Source organism: Hemiscyllium ocellatum, chromosome 10, assembly GCF_020745735.1.
Source record: "Hemiscyllium ocellatum isolate sHemOce1 chromosome 10, sHemOce1.pat.X.cur, whole genome shotgun sequence".
Lineage (NCBI taxonomy): Eukaryota > Metazoa > Chordata > Chondrichthyes > Orectolobiformes > Hemiscylliidae > Hemiscyllium > Hemiscyllium ocellatum.
In genome coordinates this window covers 56377535-56399363 of record NC_083410.1, presented here as the reverse complement: position 1 = coordinate 56399363, position 21829 = coordinate 56377535, and the positions used below count along the sequence as shown (strand labels likewise).

At 38.2% G+C, this 21829-nt stretch overlaps 1 protein-coding gene across 2 annotated transcripts in view; it reads right to left on the bottom strand.

Moving 5' to 3' along the window:
* Positions 1 to 1635: 1635 nt before the first annotated feature.
* Positions 1636 to 21829, bottom strand: part of erlec1 (endoplasmic reticulum lectin 1) — a 39222-nt gene continuing 19028 nt past the window's right edge. The window contains exons 7-14 of one of the 2 annotated variants that reach the window (XM_060830930.1): positions 15183 to 15406; positions 14889 to 15027; positions 11137 to 11298; positions 8894 to 8953; positions 7194 to 7318; positions 4997 to 5074; positions 4339 to 4414; positions 1636 to 2950 (exon numbers count right to left, since the gene is read on the bottom strand). In XM_060830930.1, the coding sequence (XP_060686913.1) occupies positions 2879 to 2950; positions 4339 to 4414; positions 4997 to 5074; positions 7194 to 7318; positions 8894 to 8953; positions 11137 to 11298; positions 14889 to 15027; positions 15183 to 15406 (936 nt within the window). In that variant the 3' untranslated portion in view covers positions 1636 to 2878. The remainder of the gene's footprint in view (positions 2951 to 4338; positions 4415 to 4996; positions 5075 to 7193; positions 7319 to 8893; positions 8954 to 11136; positions 11299 to 14888; positions 15028 to 15182; positions 15407 to 21829) is intronic. The other variant, XM_060830931.1, reaches the window with a different exon arrangement.

Genomic DNA, 21829 nt, shown 5'->3' with positions numbered 1-21829 from the left:
ACTAATACCTAGCACTCACTGCCTTACCTTATCCTAAATCCAACCTGAAATTAGAGATTTTGATCTTGACAACAGCTCCTGATTTGTAATGGACCAGACCAAATCTCCTCCAAAATATTTTAAGAAAGTAGCTTAGATACTAACTTTTTTTTTTACTTTAAAGTAACATGCTGGGTTCCAGATGCAATTCAATGGTCAAACTACTTGATGTTAAGCAAAGCACAATTTAAATACTACAGTTAGAATACAAAAAAACTAACGTACCTTAACTCTATTAGAAAACAACAGAATAATAGATACAGTAACTATTAGTAATTAACTGTTCCAATTTAGTAAAAGAGTCCCATAAACACACCCCATGGCAAATTAAAAAAAAAGATTTGTTTCATAGGTAACCCAGCAGCAGAGAGTATATAACAGAGAAAAAAAAAGAGCCTCTACTTCTTCAAAACACCAGCAGCTTCTTTCTTGAGATTCTACAGCAACTGCTTAAAACTGAAGCTAAATAGTAAAAAAAACCTTGAAATCCTGGTTCAGAGAGTTGGCCACACCCATCCAGGCTACTTCTATAGTTCCAACTTTTAAAAGTCCCAAGACCTCATAAGTCGTTTACTGGCTCTCCAAGTAGACAGCTTGTTACCCCTGTCTTTAAACCTCTCATTTTTCTAAAGAAAGGACAAATTATACCTTTCAAAGCTGCAGGTTTGTCACTGCTGCCTAATTTGGAAAGTGGAATTCTTATCCACAAAAAGTGTATATTGGTCTTGTATTTAATAAAAATTATTTTTTGAATATCCATTTTCTGCAGTTTTACCTAATAACAGTTTTGACCAGTTTGCAGTGGTCAGTCTCTGCCTTATCCTGTTCATTAACCTTATCAAAAATCTAGATTCTTGCACTGCATCCTTCAAACCTAACTTTCAATTAATCAGGTTACGATCACGGTTAGATAAATATTTCTTTACTGCAAAGCGAGCAAAGTCAGGCTCATTAATAAACCTAGTACGGCCTGCTACTTGTAGGTTTTGGAACATATTATTTCAGAAAATCAGACTAGACTCAAATTTCACTACCTCTGACATGTGCTATGATGTTATTCCCACATTCATGTGAAAACTGCAGTTTCATTAAAACATTTCTTTTGCCAAAAGCCTCAATTCAGAATTAAAATATCCTGCCAGTTCATTGCTGCTAGGTTTGTAGACAACTCCCATTCCAGTTTTCAGTCCTCTTTTACCCCTCAATTCTAACTATGATGATTGATTTCTCTTACTTCCATCCTCTGTTAAGACATCATCATGGATTAAATGATGTTTTGTCATTCACTTTTGCATTATTCTTAATGACGTATTTTTCTCACCACTGTTCTGTCACAGCAGCTAAATAATGATGATTATTTCGGTGCAAGGTATTTTATTCAGTCGATACTCTCTTGCTTTATTATGTTAGCAAACAAACAGGGACTGCTATGGAGATAGATTTAATCCATTCAGTACCTGTCACAAAGAATCGCAAAGTGAAAATGAAATTAAATCAATCATTAAAACAAATAATCCTGTGACATTAATCCAACAGATTTAAAAGTAGTCAGCTCACTATAATTTAGAAGAACAATATGTTTATCATTACAAATCCATGCAAACAGTTTATTGGTAGCTTCCAATGTTAACTGTTTAGTCATAATATGATTTTAATACATTTTAAAAGACAACTTGGACTTCTACATTAGTCTTATGATTGATGGAGCCGAATGGAGAGAATTCAAACGAGGTTTCACCTTTTTATTTTAAAATCCATTTCCTCCCACTCCTTATTGAAAAGAAATGAGTCTGTTTTAGAGTGGATTTATTGGCCATTAGTTACTTATGTTTGAACTTTGACAACAACTAAAGCAAAGGGGTCACATTCACAGTTATGCAATTGTGATATAACCTATGTTTCTTTCAGCCGTGTACACAAGTGATTAGGAAGACAAAGCATTCTGAATTGTCCTCTACTTTAGATAAACTACATTGCGCTCACTGCTCCCCCACCATTTCTAATCCATTGAGATCAATTATCCAAGGACAGTTTAGGGATTTAAACCTGGATATTCTTAGCCTGTGTGGATCAGTTAGTTAGTTCTAAACAGAGATTAATTATTTTTAATTCTTCTATGGTGAACATACATGTTATGAAGTGCACTGCACCTGTTACTCATGCCAGCTATTTGATTTTCATTCACAGCCATAAGGAAACCTTGTTATATAATTCTAGTCTGAAAAGAATTTATTCAATTTAGCCACAACATTTGCCTATTCCAATTAAGCAGAAGGTACATTTAAGACATCTGGATTCAGAAGTCATAATACTTTTCAAAAATGTTACAAAACCTCAATGGAAAATAAAAATAAGAAATACAACACAATATTCAAAAACAATCCAGGAGTTCCAATGGTTGAGGTGCAATCTATCAATGCTCTTTGATAGCCTATGAAATTTGAATACTTAGGAATTTAACAAAAAAGATGACTCTTGTAATAAAGATCTGTAAAATAGTTTAAATTTAAAATTTACATCTTGGTAAAATTACAATTAGCACATCAGATGTACAAGTTTCAAGTAGCATTTAAATCATTATACAAATTCAAAGATATCCCAACGCAGTCTACATTTTTTATACAATATATTTACAAGCACTCACTGCAGTGAAATAACTCACTCCACTGTCTTATTATGAAAATATCAAATACTTATTTCTTAAATGTCCATTTTAAAAGAAATAGATACAAGATAAAATGCTGATAATGGAGTTTCCACACTATATCTGTATTCATTCCCTCATAATTAGCACATTAAATCTTGTTCTTCCGACAGAAATCTAGTCTGTGCTGTTGTTTTAGCTAGGTACTGAAAGTAATCCATTTTCATCAGCTGTGTCCAGAATTTTACAAATTATTGGTGATTCCACCTGAGAAAAACAAAATATCAGATTGAGCCTTGCCAATCATATCAATGAACAGAAGTCAATATAATTTACATATCAATATCACACATCAATGTCCCAGATACAAGAAATCAATTAATTTAGCACAGACCAGACAATGAGCCTGAAACCTTGCTGCTGCATGACCCAGTGGAGTCAATAGGTAAAACAAACTAGATCACAGACACTGCTGCAGGCCCATAACATTAAAAATCAGCTGTCCATACAATTAGAGTATATTGCTGTCATTTGAAAATGGTATTGGAAAACAGATTCCATCAAGTGAAATCATAATGCCAGAGTGTATCTTTAACTTGCTGATTTTCTAGGTAGAGATCTACAGCACAGAAAAGAAAAGCCCTTTGACCCAACAACTCTGTGCCAGTTGGAAAGAACCACCTAACTACTCTAATCCCATTTTCCAACACTTGGCCCCCATATTCTTGCATGCCTTGGTGTCACTAGTGTATTTCTAAAGTATGTCTAGAAGGTTACAATGGCTAATGTATAACTTTAGCAGTTTTTTTAAAAAAAACCTGCTGCACATATTCTCAACAGGGGAAATCAGTTTGTTCCAGCTTTATTTGGAGGCTGAGATGTACCAACACCCTCATCTTATTTTCCATTTGATTGCCATATTATTTAACTAAGTGCTGTATGAATGCCTTGACAATATGGAATTTGTAACCAAGAAAAAAGGTCGAGTTCAAGATTTTTGATGCTTTCAAAAGCAAACCGGATGAGCGTATGAGAGAAAAAGAGTGAAAGGATAAGATAAATAATTTGAGATATCTTGGGGTTACACGGATGAGAAATTTAACTGCTCTTGTAACATTACAATGGCAGTGACTATAAAAGTTGTTCAGAGTCTGGAAATTCTTACAATTTACCTCCCGCTTTCCCACCTCCTGTACAGTGGCAGGAGAGTCTACTACTATCTGCAAGATGCACTGAAGAAACCTAAAGGGCTCTTCTACAGCATCTTTCAAACCCGTGACCTCTCTCTGCCACCACAAAGAAAAACGTGGCAGGCTCATGGACACTCTAATGCCAGCAAGTTTCCCTCCAAGTCACAGACCATCATGATTTGGAGCAATATAGTCATTCCTTTGCTGTTGCTGGGTCAAAATCCTGAAATTCTCTTTCCAATACCACCAAAGGTATATGTACATCACATGAACTGTAGTGGTTCAAACTGGCAGCAAACCATCTCCTTCAAGGGCAATTAGGGAATGATGATAAATGGTAGCAACGCCCACACCCCAAGAACAAATGAAAGAAATGGGCGGTTTATTCCAAAGAAACTAAAAAGGATAAGTGTAAAATGCACACAGAAAATATAACTCATGTCGGAACAGGTATATGTTACTCACCCCCAAAATATATTGGCAGGTTTGCGGCTCAAGCATGTAGATTGTAACTGCATGAGGAGACTCTGATTCCTTACATCTATGACAGAGTATACATTTATTTAAATAAAGTTAAAAGCAAAAAGAAAATTTGACTGACAGTTACAGAACATAACAAATATGAACGCTGTCCTGAAATTCAAACTCTTTGTGCAGCTAACTTGCATTTGTGTGGCACCTTTCATGCAATAATACAAGATGCTTCATGTGACCATTATGAAAAAAAGACCCAAGTTACATCCCCAGGAGATATTAGGGCAGATGCCAAGCTTAGTTGAACCAGTAGGTTTCAAGGAGCGTCATAAAAGAAAGTAGTAGATACACAAAGCGATTAATGGATGTAAACCCAGAGTCCATGGCCAAGGTAATACCAGGTCACCCATGGGGCAGTGATTAAAAATGGGCCTGCTCAAGATATCAGAATTAAAAGGGTACAGAGATGTTGCAAGTTTGTGGGCCTGGTCAAGATTATAGAGATAGGAAAGGGTAATATTAAAGGATTTAAAGCAAGGATGAGAATTTTAAAATTATGGTGTAGCCATTTGGAAAATGAAAAGACTGAGTTAAATCTATACGCCTGAATAAAAATAGATCTGTGATGTGACAAAGATCTCAGACTTACTTCAATTTTACAACCACTTGTCGTGGCTTTCCTGTCAAATCACAAAGATCACCATTTCCATAAAAATGTGAAACAACCCTGAAAAGAAATGTAATTAACTGTAATTAGAACAGTATTTACAACATCAATTTTCAGCTAATTTTAGTAAAAGGTGCACTAATAGTTGGCACATTTAGTCATGACTGAGCTACATTACTAATGCTTTATGGAGTTCAAGTTAGAAGATTTAATACATCCACAAAGTATTAAACACATGCGGAGATCAGCCAAACGATTTGCATAACTCTACCATGGAAAATTTGATTCCAGATTTATTCAAGTAATTGTAGATTTTAAATGTAGCCGAACCTTGAAGCAGAAAATAATTATGTAGTTTTATACGGTGGCTTCAGAGAAAGATTGCTAACAAGAACTGATCATTTGCTATTGTGTTATAGGTCTACAATCTTAAACAATATTTATTACAAATGCCACTACGAATTATTGCAATCAAGAAACTTGTGTGCAATGCATATTTTAAGTACACAAAGATATAGTTAAATGCATGTGTATCTCAGTCTCATGTTAAAAAGCAACAGAGGCCTTCACACACTGCCATGAATTATCACAGCTTGGTATCAACATGATTCCACGTCTGCCTGCTGCCTTGCATTATAAAGTAATTACTGAGATAGACATCTCTACTTTTTGTCAAAAATATCATAGTTGACAGTGACTGAATAATATTTGTTGTGATTGAATCACACATTCTGTTAACCACTCTTACTTAATAAATGTTGTGTGAACTGAAAAATTCAGATTTATTTGATAGCTCATGATAACTCAAAAGATGTCATCCACAGAAATGATTGATGACAAAAGGAAGCCATTACGTCAGTGTTGGCTTTTTGAATAAATTACTGTCTTTAACCCCACATCCAGCTTTTGGTCCATAACTAGAAAATATCCTCATCCTCAATTAAGAGTCATAGTATCATAGAGATGTACAGCACAGAAACAGACCCTTTGGTCGAACTGTCCATGCTGACCAGATATCCCAACCCAATCTAGTCCCACTTGCCAGCACCCAGCACAAATCCCTCCAAACCCTTCCTATTCATATACCCATCCAGATGCCTTTAAATGTTGGAATTGTACGAGCCTCCACCACTTCCTCTGGCAGCCCATTCCATACACGTACAACCCTTTATGTGAAAGAGTTGCTCCTTAGGCCTCTTTTATATCTTTCCCCTCTCAAGCTAAACCTATGCCCTCTAGTTCTGGACTCCCTCAGCCCAGGGAAGAGACTTTGTCCAGTTATCCTGTCATACCCCTCATGATTTTATAAACCTCTATAAGGTCAGCTCTCAGCCTCCAACGCTCCAGAGAAAAGAGACCCAGCCAATTCAACTTCTCCCTATAGCTCAAATCCTCCAACCCTGGCCACATCCTTGAAAGGATTCAGAGAAGATTTACAAGTTTCACAACATCCTTCCACTGGAAGGAGACCAGAATTGCATGCGATATTCCAAAAGTGGTCTAACCAACGTCCTGCACAACTGCCACATGACCTCCCAACTCCTGTACTCAATACTCTGACCAAAGCATACCATAGGCCTTCTTCACTATCCTATCTACCTGTGACTCCACTTTCAAGGAGCTATGAACCTGCACTCCAAGGTCTCTTTGTTCAGCAACATTCCCCTAACCTTACCATTAAGTGTGTAAATCCTGCTAAGATTTGCTTTCCCAAAATGTGGCATCTCATATTAATCTAAATTAAACTTCATTTGTCACTTTGGCCCATCTCAATTGCTATCCAACTTTATGAAATCTACGATTAGCAGCTTTTCAGATTCCAATAACAAAAAATCTGTCTGTCTTCCTTTTAGGTCTTTTAACAAAAATTTTAATCTATGACCTCTGTTTGTTGACCTACCTGTTGGTGGGAATAGAGTAGATATTGAAAATCTATTGGCATGTATTATCTGGGGAACCTTTATTAGGTCATTCATAGCCTTCTCTGCTCGAAGGAGAACAGTCCTAACTTTTGGAATCTCTTTTCATAATTAAGACTCTTATTACTGACAATGTCCTGATAAACCTCCTCTACCTTTTATAGACTTTTGTATTTTTCCTGAAGTATGATGCTCAAAGTTGTTCAATGTTCCAGCTGAAGCTACTCAGTGAGTTATGCATTAAATCCTTACAAATTCACCTCACTTTCTGTGTTCCATCTTCTCTCCATTGGTAAGACCGTGCTGAATTTTTTGCAGCCCACGTGACATGTTCTTCTTTATTCCAGGTACCAACCACAATGATGCTTTTTCCAGCTCCTTTATCCTTTAGACAATATAAAAAGTAATTATCTTGTAATGTACTTGTCATAGCTTAAAACTAAAAAGAAAAAAAAATCAGTTTGGAGGCAGAAAGTATTAGAGGCTATCTTCTGGGGAAGACTAGTACACCAAGTAGCCATTAGCCTTCACCTTAAAGTCAGGCCATATATTAAAAACAGAAAATGCTGCAGAAACTCAGCAACTCTGGCAGCATTTTTTGGAAGAATAAATAGTTACCATTTTGAGTCCAATGATTCCTCCTATCTTATCCCCCACGTTTTGCATTCAGTGTCTGCACTTAGCACTTCCAGGCTTTGAGCACAGCATGAATTATATACATGGTAGCAATCTTTTATGGTTCTTTAATAAGTCATCAACACTATTTCAGACACGCACCAATGCTGTCACACCCACCAAGCATTACTGTTCCCTATACTAAAGCTAGTAACTCAGTGAGAGACAAGTTACTGCCAAATTTACATTGCAATCTATGACACGAAAATCTTCATATTTGCAAACCTGAGTAAGTGAATATGCAAATATGCTGTTGCTTTGCCATGTTTCTCCTCTTTTTTTCAAAGCTAGCGACTCCTTGGTGGAGTATCTTAATGGATTTAATGGCCACATATGAATATTTCACTGCATAGTGATCAGGAGTAGAAATTCTGGGTGATGCATCCTCCACATCATCGTTGTCTCATTTTGAATGTAGCAATTCTATGGATCATCTAGGTGGATATCATTTAACTCAACAAATACTGATCTTGTATGCTTCCTGGTGTTTGGCTTAGTTACTCATTATCTTAATGAGTTGAGCCATGGGAAAAATATGTATGAACACGCTCTAATTTTTATATAAAGAATACCATAAAATTAAGAAAACCAGATTGTTACAATTTTTAACTATTGTATCGAAATTTGAATGTCCCCATCTTCAACATTCACACCAACAATCGCTGATGTACTGGCTCACACTAGTATGTACAATCTACAAGATGCAGTGCAGTAATTTATTAAGACTCCTTACGTAGCAGCTTTCAAAAATCAAAATCTATCTTCTGGAAGAACCAGTGCAGAAAGTGCATGGGAACACAACCACCTGCAAATTCCCCTCCAAGCCACACACTGTCTTGACTTGCCACTGCACTACTGTTTCCTTAATGTGGCTGGGTCAAAATCTAGGAACACCCATCCTCACACCACTGTGCATGTACCCATACCAGATGGCGTACTGTGATTAAAGAAGGCAGCTCATCAGCAACTTCTCAAGTACAAACAATGATGAACAATAAATTTTGGCCTAATTACTGTCACCCACATCTACTGAAAAATAAAATTATTGATTAAAAAAAACACTAAACAGTCTAAGTATAGACAATGCCGATGTAAGCTTTTAATTTTGTTTCAACATTTTGTTACAGTATATACAGTACCGAAAGGGGCCATTTGGCCCCACTTATCCATGCTACCAGAAAAACACCCAGATGGCCTTTCTAATTTCAAACTCTAAATGTTAATTAAAAATCTTAAAAAATCATTTTACTGAAAACAAAATAAAACATTATGCAATCACACATACCTCATGGTATTGCTGCACATGCTTACCATAGCAGAATTCATATTTCCACCATCCCACACCCTGCCAATATAACAGTAAAGCAAATTATCCATATTTGAAATGCCATGACACAAATAATTCAACCAGAATAGATATTTCAGGAACGAGATCTAAACTAGGGAAACAGGAAATATTAGTAACTTCTAAAGATGTTCTGCTCAATCACTGCTGATTAAACTCCCTTTCATTACCATTTTTAAACAGGAATAAACTATACAAAAAGAGACAAATCAAAAGAGAGAAGGACAGTTAAACTTCTGGCAAAGGAACAAAGCATTCTCAAAGTTTTTTTAATTGCAATTATTTGTCTTTGATGGCTTAATTCCCCAAAGTGTGTTTACTATTTCACACTAACAATGATGTTCCTGTACTACCCACTATCCATAGCCAAGCATTCACCTACACAACCCCAATACGGCAGTTGCACTGTTTGAAGTGCAGGGAGCGGGAGATGTATATAAGATGTTCGGCTGAAATTTCCCTCACGTCTTCTACTTTTAAAATTACTTTTGAAAATTCAGTTTGATAATCATCAGTTCAATTCTATTTAGATTCTCTGTTTGATTCACTGGCTTAGGAATGTCCACCTTTAGAACCAAGGATCAGAAATGTATGGAAAAAAAAATCTCCTGGTAAGAATTTGCTGAAATACAAAACCTGATGCACAACAGATTCAAACACTCCTTGCACAAAAATAGGAAGCCATCATGCAACAAGCAACATGACACCCATACAAACTCAGGATTTCCATATAAATAAAAACAAATTCTCTAAAACACAAAACATTCAAGACATACAAGATACATTGCAGAAACTGTTGCTCCAATCTAACTGGTAGGAAATTTGTTCTTCATGTGAACTTCTTTCCATTCTCTTTCTCATCTTAGCCTTTCAGAGTGTCTTTCCATCTGTTGTTATCTAGTTTCCTTTTGAAAACAAGCTAAAGTTTTGGATTCTCCCACAAATGTAAAGAATCTCTCCACAAGTAGCTTGTTGAACCTCCTCAATTTTATCGATTTATATGAAGTCATCTTTCCGTCAGACAGTTTATTAACAAAAATTAAAATGCCGGTTTAAATTTTGCTCAATATCTGTAATGCCTCCAGTCTGAAATTTGACAAAAAATTCCTTTTTAATCTGATTGAACCTTCACATACTGGCAGACCTCGTAGAAGGTTTTGAACTTCTGAGGTACTGGGCTCTTGCCATTAGATAGAAGTAAAAAACTGCTGTTATCTTTGTTAGTCCTGCACTGAACTATTTACCAAGCATTTCAAAGATGTTATTTAGATGCACTGAACAAAATCTTAGCTGCTCCAGTACCACACAAAACTAAAAAATGATGGTCTCTCCTGTTAACACAAATTACATAAATAAAATCAAACTTCCGAAAATTAAATCCATATTGTTCTTTAAACTCATGTTTTCAACAAAATCATCATCACAAATTTTCATCCCACATCACATTCTTGAATGCCAGTACAGCAATAGAAAGCAATGTAAATCATGTCTTGCTGACAACAAATCTCATTTCCCTTGTCTCTTCCATAGACCTTTATCTTCCTTCAAAATGTTTATGCCCTTTTCCCTTAAAAGATGCAATGACATTTGATTCAGGAATCAAATTATTTCATGCTTCAAAACATTCCTGGCATAGTTTTTCCTAACAGCTCTTCTCATTGTCACACAGTGATCATTTAAAATTGACTTTCAACAATAAATCACTTGAAGGTCATTTTTCTTATTCTTCCTCAATCTCATATTTCAATCTTCCAACATTTCTCACATTCACAACTCTAATTTGTAATATTACTGAGACAACTGGAGCTAAGTTTGTTTCATTTTCATTAGAACTAGATTTTTGCCAGAGAGGGATGTATTTATTTCAGAAATCATGTATTTCATATTGGAATAGTTTCACTGCTGATTATTCCAGTGCTAACGTTATTTCCTGGAGCTGGAATCTTGTTTAGCCGATGAAACACAGGCTTTTATCCATTCCAGCATTTTTATGTAGACTGTCCATCATTCTTCTACAAGTTTACACTGAACTAATAGTTCAAAATAGACATAATTAGCTTCTGGCTTTATTTCTCAAAGACAAACTTTCAACCAATTGATTCAGTTTTATATTTACTGCTGTGACCCTAATTTAATTCTTATGACTACTGTTCAAAAAGATGAGCAAAGGAATGGACTCTTACCCCATGGAAGCAATAGGAGCCACTTAGAAATTCCTGAATAAGCTGTTCATCAGTCAGTTTTGAGATGTGAGTAGTTCCTACAACAACTGGCTGCTGTCCTCCAACACTAATCGATTTGTGGGATACAAACTTTTCATCACTTGTGGATGTTGTGTCAAGTTCCTATTGTTAACCCAACAAAGAAACCATTTCAAAATGACATTCATTGAAGTGCATGAACACTATCAAAAAAAAAGTCTGCTCAACTCTTAAGCCCAGTGTGGAAAATAACTCATATCGGCTGGTTACACAGCTGAAATACTTGGAAAAAAAAACATTCCAAGTAGAACTTTCTTTCCATCCATCTCATTAATATTGTCATGGATTAATGTTCCTGTCTTGTACATTTCACAGTTTCAAATGTGTTGCCAATCTTTATCAATTTGAAATAATTTTGTACAGCACTCAAATTACACTGAGATTTATTTACGTAACAATGCAAAATAAAGTGCAAGGTAAGAAGTTCGTAACTTCAGCAGCTTTGATGTTAAGTTGTAATATGTCCCATCATTACATAGAAATGGGATGATCTTTTAATTCTTTATGTTAGTTAAGGAGTATAAGTAAGAAGGTACTAAACTGAAGCCCTTTCAGAAATGGAGAACAAATAATAAAAGGTCACTGAGGAAGGACCATATGCTCACCTGGTGAGCTACATGGGACAAAGATAACAAAATTAGAAATATCTTAAATCCACACTTAATAATTTGCAACAGATATGCAAAAATTGGATATAGTTATTATTTAGACAATTATCTTTACACAACAAAATTGTTAATTACTTAAATGCCTAAATAATATAGAATCTGAATATATTACCATTGTTTCGAAGCATGGTCAACACAAACATAAATTTCACTAATTCGTTTTAGAACAGGCACTACAATACAAATATTCTATTTCACAACCAATTTGTTTGTGAATTATATGCGGAAGTTGATAAAATGTGGCACTGGAAAAAGCAAAGCAGGTGAGGCAGCATCTGAGGAGAAAGAGAGTCAATGTTTTGGGCATAACCCTTCATCAGGACAGGGGAGGGACAAGGGGGCTGAGAAATAAATGAGGGGGATGGGGCTGTGGAAAGGTAGGTGGGCGAAGGTAGGAGGTGATAGTGGTAGGTTGGTGGGAAGTGTGGAGCAGATGGGTGGGAAGAAAGGTGGACAGTAGGTCAGGTCAAGTCAACAAATCAGAGCTGAATCAAAGGGTTGGATCATAGAACCCCAACAGTGTGGAAACAGGCCCTTCGGCCCAACAAGTCCACATTGACCTTCTGAAGACTAACCCACTCTGACTCATCCCCTTACCCTATTATCCTACATTTATCCCTGACTAATGCACCTAACCTACACATCCTTGAATACAATGGATAATTTAGCATGGCCAATTCACCTAAACTGCACATCTTTGGATTATGGGAGGAAACCCATGCAGACATGGGGAGAATGTGCGAACTCCACACGGACAGTTGCCTGAGGCTGGAATCAAACCCAGGTCCATGGTACTTTGAGGCAGCAGTGCTAACCATCGAGCCACAGTGCCACCCCCGTGATAGGAGGTTTTGAAACTAGTGAATTCAATGTTGGTAGGCTCCAGTGGCAGAAGATCAGGTGCTCCTCCTCCAGTTTGTGGGTGGCCTTGTTTCGGTAGTGGAGGAGGCCCAGAATGAACATGTCACTGGGGAGTTGAAATAGATGGCGACAGGAAGATGAAGGTTAGTTGGTGCGAGCGGATCAGAAATGTTCCCTGAACTGTCCTGTGAATTTGTGTTCTGTCTCGCTGATGTAGAAGAGACCACATCTGGAGCAGTAAGTGAGGTTGTAGGGTGTACAAGTAAATCTCTGATTTTGAATGATCCTTGGGGCCTGGTGTGGAGGTTGGGTGCGGTGGGGGGGGATGTGAATGTGTGGGCACTGGTTTTGCACATCTTATGGTTGCAAGGGAAGGTGCCACATGTGGAGTCAGGATTGGTGGGGAATATGGACCTAACGAGGGAGTCACGGAGGGACCGGTCCCTATGGAATGCAGATAGGGATGGGAAGGGAAATATATTTTTGGTGTTGGGGTCTGTCTGTAGGTGGCGAAAATGGCAGAGCATGATGCACTGGATTTGGAGATTAGTGAGGTGGAATGTGAGGACCAAAGAGGATTGTTTGGGATGGTAGGGTTTGAAGGTGGAAGTGCAGGAAATGGAGGAGATGCAATTGAGGGCATTGTTGATAACAGGAGGGGAAATTACAGCCCTACAAGTAGGAGGACCAGTCTGGCATTGGAACTGCTCATCCTGGGAGCAGTTACAGCAAAGGCAGAGGAATTGGGAGTAAAGGACCGCGCATTTTACAGGAGGGGGTGTGGGAGGAGGTGCAGTCAAGATAGCTGTGGGAGTCAGTGAGTTTGAAGTAGATGTCAATGTAAAGTCGGTTGCCAGAGGGGGAGAGGGGCGTCAGTGATGGTCCAGGTGAATAGGAGGTCAGGGTGGAAGGTGTTGGTGTAGTGGATAAACTGTTCAAACTCCTCACGAGAGCACAAGTTAGCACTGATACAATCATCGATGTAGCAGAGGAGAAGATGGGGGTTGGTGCTGTGTAACTGTGGAAGATGGACTGTTCCAGATATCCTATGAAGAGGCAGGCATAGCTGGGACCCATACGAGTACCCATAGCCACCCCTCTGGTTTGTAATAAGTGGGAGGATTGAAAGGAGAAGTTGTTTAGGGTGAGGATCAGTTCAGCCAATCAAAAGAGAGTATCAGTGGAGGGGGACTGGGTGGGTATGCAGGAGAGGAAGAAGCGCTACGGTCAGACTCCAGCATTAAAAATATATTTCCCTCCTTACGCCTACCTGCATTCCGCAGGGAGCATTCCCACTAGAACTCTCTCGTTAATTCCACACTCTCCACCAACTTCATCTCCACACCTGGCATCTTCCCCTGGCACCCACACCTCCCCCCTCACCTCCTTCCAAGGCCCCAGACGATCATTCCAAATCCAGCAGAGATTTATTTGCATATCCTCAAACCTTATTTTCTACATCCATTGCTCACAATGTGGTCTCCTCTATGTCAGAGAGCAAGCGCAAACAGTTTCGGGAACCTTTCTGGTCCATTTGCACCAACCAACCTCATCTTCTAATGACCATCTATCCTACCCCCTCCCCCTGTGACATGTCCATTCTGGGCCTCCTTTACCACCTAAACAAGGCCATCCACAAACTGGCAGAGGAACATCTCACCTTCCACGTCAGTAGCTTATAATCACATGGCCTCAACACTGAATTCACCTGTTTCCAAATGTCCCTTCTCCCCACCCCATTCCAGATCCAACCCTCCGACTTGGCTCCATCCTCTTGACCTGACCTACCTGTCCATCTTCCTTCCCACCTAGTGGCTCCACACATTTCTCATCGACCTATCACTACCACATCCTACCTTTGCCCACTGATCACCATCTCATCTATCTTTCTGCCAATCCCACCCCCTATTTATTTCTCAGCCCCATTCTCCCTCCCCAATCCTGATGAAGGATTACACCCAAGACATTGATTTTCTTGCTCCTCAGATGCTGCTTGACCTGCTGTGCTTTTTTCAAGTGCCACACTCTATTGATACTGACTTCTTCAGCATCTGTGGTCCTCCTATCTCCCCAAGCTATACACAGAAGTCAGGAACACATTCCCTTAGCTTTTTGTGAGAATAGCAAACATATAATAATAGTTACCTCTTGGGCTCTCTGGGTAGTGAAAGGTGGTTTCAGCAGATCCTCTTGCTGTTTTTCTAACTGTTCAAGACTTTTAGGCCTTAATGGTGAGCCATGTACTGACTGACAAAATATGTCATTAACTGGGGAGGATTTAAATCTGAGCAAGATAAAACAAAGTTAACACTCACAAATGCCACCACGTTATTAAGAATGAATACAAAAATGCAGTTCAAACAGATTATGATAAACTAAGGTTAAAAATAGGTAATGTTTATGGTAATTTAGATTACATGGTGTTGTTGGCTACTTTACCTGTATTTAGGATGGCTGCACAATAGTGGTGTCAAGATTACTAGTTCATATTCACAGGTGGTGACTTCAGCAACTGAGAGGATCTCATGTTTGGCTTCAGGGTGGCAGACATACATCACAGTGGTGACTCTCGGCTTGTTCTGTTTTAAGGTGCAAGGTGTACCATTTCCCATTACCACTGGATAATAAGGAGTGATTTGTCCTTCTATGTTTTTGGTGTGAACCTTAAAATTAAATAATTGCCACTTTAGTATATTAAAGTATTAACAACCATTGACAGGACTTATCTTTAATCATTAGTGGAAACATTCACAACTCAGAATATAGCAATATATATCATAGCAACAGAAATGTTTCAGGTTTGTCTTCTTTGTAACCTTTTTTAGGAGAATCAGTTTTCATGTTTCACACAGTAGTTCTAAGAAAGATGCAAAAAAAAAACTGAGATGGAGAAAAAGTTTTTTTATCTTTAGCTGAATCTTCAAAAACAAGTTTAAAACTTAGATCTGGAGCAAAAGGCGACTATATCAGAAATTATGCATCTAAAGCTGTATACATAAAATGTAAAATGGGAATTTAGATGGGTTAAAAATTATAAAACAAAAATAAATTAATTTTAATTTAAAAAGGGGTGACTACCCAGAAGAAAGCCTAAACTACAATGATATCACTTAAAAAGCATATCAAAAGTTACATCTTTCACTGTCAAAATCAAATTACTATTTTAATTGATTCTACATCAGTAACTGTAGTTTACAATAATGAGGGATTTGATTATATTTTAATTTGTTAATACTGATCAATTACTTGACATTGCTGATTTTAAACTTTAAAAATAGATGTTGCTTTGAAGGACAGATAAGATCGATCATTTGGTTCAGTTTAAGCAAAACTGCAGCTGACAGGGAACTAATAATGTTTTTCTAAATGTTCTTAAATTCATATTTTGGTTGTACAGACTGCTCTTTTATGTAGAATGCAAAAGACCATAGGAATCGCAAGAAACTTACAAATAATAAATGGCTTCTGGTTTTATGTTTGTTTTGAAAATCTTGCTTTTATAGAAACAAGAATAATTTAGATTCTATCATCTAGTTACTCATCCCCATTGAAGAATGTTCTTTTAGACAGCTGAAATCAGCAAACATGATTAATTAGAATGTTTGTCAAGTGGCTTAGCAGCACCCTGGGTAGGGACATCTACGTCAAACCCTAAAACATTGAACTGTGGAGATTTGAAACAAACAAAAGCAGAAATTCCAGAGAAATTCAGCAGGTCTGGGAACATCTTTGGAGAGAAAGTCGTCTTAACATTTTGTGTCCAGTGATCCTTCTTCAGAACCAAAGAACCGTTGCGCAGGTTTTCAATGTAATTTTTGTTTTACTTTCCATTTATGATATTTCAGCTTCCACCTTAACTGTAAGTTCCAATCATTACTTTTCTCTCTGTAAAATGATTGAAATATCCAGACTTGTCAACACACCACTCAGCCTTCAGCTAGCTTGGATTTATGACAGACAAACTGTCTCAAAGTCTAGCTCAGCGCATGCATTGGAAAGGATGCCACCAACTCTAACCAGCTAACAAAATAGCATGGCAAAACAACAAACTGATCTGCAGGACTAATATACTTCCCTGAAAGGCTTGTATCCTCAGTTCAGTGCTAGAGGTATTGAAGCCTGGACATCCTAGATCTATCAAGAAAAAAGACTTCGGTGTCGATGTATATCCTTGGCATGATACAGAAAAGCATTACAGGTATGTAGAAAGACAAAGTCAACAACAATGTAGTCCTTTCCATGTTAAAGATATCAAGCATGTTTGCGCTAATCAAGCAAAGAAAGCTTTTCTGACTTCAGCATGTATCCTGAATGTAAGGTGGATGCATCCAAGGATAATGACATATGGGGAGGTTGTCTGTACCAAGAGACCAGCAAAGTACCCAAAGCATGGATTCAAGGCTACTGTCAACAAGAGACACAAAACCCCTCAATATTAATCACAGTAAGTGAAAAACTCTCACTGAGGTGATGCAAATAGCTATACAATTTATGGGCAGTTGTGTGACATCATCATGACACTTGATTTTAGAGATTCCAAGGTAGATGTCAGCCTGAAAACAGTGTTAGCATAAATCATTCAGTAAGGGACAACTTTATGTGTGGCACGTGGCAGGAAGTGCCTTTCTAGAATTAGCTTATTCAACCATCAAAAGCAAATGATCACATCTGAAGTCAGATTTGATGAGGTCTAGGCACCCTTGTGACCTGTTCCACTCACTCCCACTCTCTCTTTGTCAACAGACCAAAACCACCATTTTCCAGCCCCTTTCAGTTCTGGAAGAGTTATATCGGAATAAAAATTTTAACTATATCTTCTTTCCACAGATGCTGCCTTACCTGCTGAGTCTCTCCAGCATTGTTTTCATTTATGAATTTGAGACTGCACTCCTCCTTCATCTCTTGCAGATGGAAAAATGCCTGTCATCAAACTGCCTATCAAAATGATTAAAAGGGAAGGATGACTTGTGCATTTAACTCCTGAAGAAAGGCTCATGCCCGAAACGTTGATTCTCCTGCTCCTTGGATGCTGTCTGACCTGCTGCGCTTTTCCAGCAACACATTTTTTTTTTGTAGATATTTTTATTGAAATTTAACATTTTTGCAAATTTACAAAAAAAAAACTCTCAAATACAAACATTGATGTACAATTAAATCATATATACAATAGTCATAATTTAACAAAGAGAAAGAAAGGAAACAAAAAGAGAAAAAAAAAGAAACGAAAAAAGAAAGAAAAAAAACCTCAACTTTCTACTAATCTAACCTATAACTAACCAGAGTGTATACCTAAGTCTCTTACATGCTCGGAATGTATAAACATCAAATATAATAAAACCCGTATTCGCGCAGGATTCCTCTCCCAAGGGGCCCCGGAGCAGCCCGGTCTGAAATCTTCACTAAATAAAAGCCCTTGTTAGGATAGCCGAAATATCTGCATTTATATAATTCAAAAAGGGCTGCCATATTTTATAAAATAATTCAGTCTTTCGGTGCACCATATTTGTGAGGAAGTCAAGGGGGATATATTCCATAATTAATCTGTGCCAATTTGAAAGTTCAGGGGGGCCCTCAGCCACCCAGTTCACCAAAATATTTTTCCTTGCACAGAAAGAGAGAATAGAAAATAGTCTCTTCCCATGCATATCCAGAGATGAGAGGTTCGAAAAGCCCAAAAGGAGAGATACAGGGTCCACCCTAATTTCCGTTCCTAAAATTTCTGTCAGGGTATTTGCCACTTTAGTCCAGTATCTGCGGATTTTCTGACAAGTCCACAGACAATGTGCAAGAGTGCCCACCTCTATTTTGCATTTGGGACACATTGGAGATGCTCCTGCCTTAAATTTTGCCAGTCGAGCCGGAGCTATATGGGCCCTATGAAGTATCTTTAGTTGGATAGCCTGAGTTCTGTTACAGATAGCAATTCTTCTAGCATTTTCCCAAATGTCATTCCACATATCCTCAGAGATTTCTAGCCCCAAGTCCTGCTCCCATGTTTTAAGCAGGTCATCCATGTCTCCTGAGACTCCATCATGTAGCAAATGGTATATAGTACTAACGGAGGATGCCCCCGCTGGTAGTAAGACATTACGTTCTCTGTCTGATTTATAAAGACTATCTATTAATGTAGTCTTCCTCTGTATATAATCTCGAACTTGGAAGTATCGAAAGAGATCCCCATTAGGTATTCCGAATTTCAGACGCAGCTGCTCAAAGGACATCAGGATCCCATCTTTAAATAGGTCCCCTAAGCATGAGATCCCCTTGGATCTCCAGAGTTTAAAGGTGGCATCTGTAATCCCCGGTTGGAATCCCCATGTGCCTACTATTGGTGCATGGGGGGGGATGTTTTATGTGAGTTACCCTCATTTTGCCGCATTATATTCCAGGCCTTAATTGTGTTTAATATTATGGGATTTTTACAGTAGTCTGTAATGATTTTCCTCTTATCTGAAAATAAAAGGTTAATAAGTGGGTATTTTACTTGGGAGGCTTCGATATCCAGCCAAATTGATTGTGGATCAGATGAAACCCAATCAGCTATGTAACTTAGTAGGGAGCTTAACAGATATTTCCTAAAGTCTGGGAAGTCCAGTCCTCCCCTTGCCTGTGGAAGCTGTAGCTTCTTCAGCTTAATAAGGGGCCGTCTATGGTTCCAAATAAAGGAGCCCAACCAGCCATATAATTTACGTAGGGCTAGCCTTGGCAGCATCAGCGGGAGCATTCTCATAGGATATAAGAAACGGGGCAGAACATTCATTTTAATTAATGCTATTCTCCCTAGCCAGGAAGTCGGAAGGTCTCTCCATCGCTGGAGGTCCTGCCTTATCCTTTCCATTAATTGTACAAAATTAGCCCTATACAGCTGATCAAATACTGGCGTGATAAAAATACCTAAATATAAGAAGCCCTCCAGGGACCAACGGAAGGGAAAAGGGGATCCATCCATTAAGTGGGGTATCATAGCCAGACCACCCATTGGCATGGCTTCCGATTTTGAAAAATTAATTTTATAGCCTGAGAATGCACTAAATGTATTAATAACTTGAATTAGACGAGGCACTGACATTAAAGGATTACTGAGGAATAAGAGAACGTCATCTGCATAGAGGGTAATTTTGTGTTTACCTGTACCAATCCTCGGGGCCGTTATATTAGGATCAGTCCGGATGGCTTCTGCTAATGGTTCGATTATCAGTGTAAACAACAATGGTGAGAGAGGACATCCTTGACGGCAGCCCCTACCCACACTGAAGCCATCCGATCTTAACCCATTAGTTATAACAGCTGCTTTGTGGTCATTATACAATGTTGAAACCCATTTGGTAAACACCTGTCCAACGCCAAACCTTTCCAATGTGTAAAATAAATATGACCATTCAACCCTATCAAATGCCTTTTCCGCATCCAATGAAATTACTACTCCTGGTATCTTTCCCTGATGACAGGCTTGGATCATATTCAAGACCCTTCTGATATTATTGGATGATCTGCGGCCCTTAATAAATCCCGTCTGGTCCTCCTTTGTAATATATGGCAGTACCCTTTCTAGTCTTAGTGCTAACATTTTTGAGAGAATTTTAAAGTCTACATTTAGTAAGGATATTGGTCTGTAAGATGCACAATCTTCTGGGTCTTTTCTTTTTTTGAGGATAAGAGAAATATTTGCTTCTTTCAGCGTGGGTGGGAGACAGACCTGACTATGCGCAAAATTATACATATCCATAAGTGGGTCAACCAATATTCCTGTAAATTCTTTATAGAATTCAGCTTGAAAACCATCCGGGCCCGGTGCTTTTCCGCTCTGAAGTTGCCGAATTGCCTCAAGTATTTCTTGGACTGTTAAAGGGGTATTTAGGGCCGACACCTGTTCCGGAGTCAGGCCCGGGAAGGTCAAATTTTTAAAAAATGACTGCATCCTCCTAATCCTATCTTCACAATCCTGCGACCTATATAGTTCAGAATAAAATTCTTTAAAGGTCTCATTGATCTTTTTATGATCGTGAGTCAGGGTACCTGTACTTTCCTTGATGGTCGGAATAGTTTGAGGGGCTTTCTTTTTCTTTGCAAGAAATGCTAAGTATCTACCCGGTTTGTCGCCATATTCATATAATCTTTGTTTCGCAAATAATATTTCCCTTTAAGCCGTTTGAGTAAGCGCGGTGTTTAAAGCTGTCCTAAGAGCTGTAATCCTCTGCAATTTTGTGATAGAAGGTCTATCAGCGTATGCTGTTTCGGCTGCTTTTAGGCGAGCTTCGAGCAGACGCTGTTGCTCTCCCTTCATTTTCCTCTGGGTCGCTGAATAGGAGATGATCAAACCTCGTGCATAAGCTTTGATGGTCTCCCACATCATTGACGGATTGCTAGCTGTACCAGTATTAATTTCTAAAAAAGTTTTAAGTTCTTGGGAGAAGTACTTTAAAAATTTGCTATCTTTTATCAGGAAGGGGTCCATACGCCAATGCCGAGCGGATGTCCCATTGTTCTTTACCTTAGTTTCCATGTATACAGCAGCATGGTCAGAGATTGCTATAGTACCTATTTTACAGGTTGCTATAGAATTTAGAAAAATCGATGGGGCAAAAAACATATCAATTCTTGTGTGACATTTATGTGGATTAGAGTAGAAAGAAAAATCTCTACCCTGTGGATGGAGACATCTCCATACATCTACCAATCCTAATTCTTTATTCAGGTCTGCCAGTTGTCTAGATCTGGGAGATACTCCAGCGGCACTCTTGGGAATCCTGTCTATTTCCGGATCCATAATACAATTAAAGTCTCCCCCTATAATTGTATGACGGGCACCAAAGGCCATCAGTTTTGAAAAAGCTTCCGTTATGAATTTAAAGGGGTGTGCCGGGGGGGCAGTACACATTTAAGATCCCATATTCCTCTCCATTTATGAGGGCTTTAATCAAAATATATCATTCAGATTCGTCTTTTATCTGATTTAGAATTTTCAAAGGGAAGTTCTTCCGGACAAGGATAACGACTCCCCTGCTTTTTGAATTAAAAGAGGAAAAAAAGGCCTGATCAAATCCGCCGTCGTAATTTTAAGTGTTCTTTATCCGACAGGTGTGTCT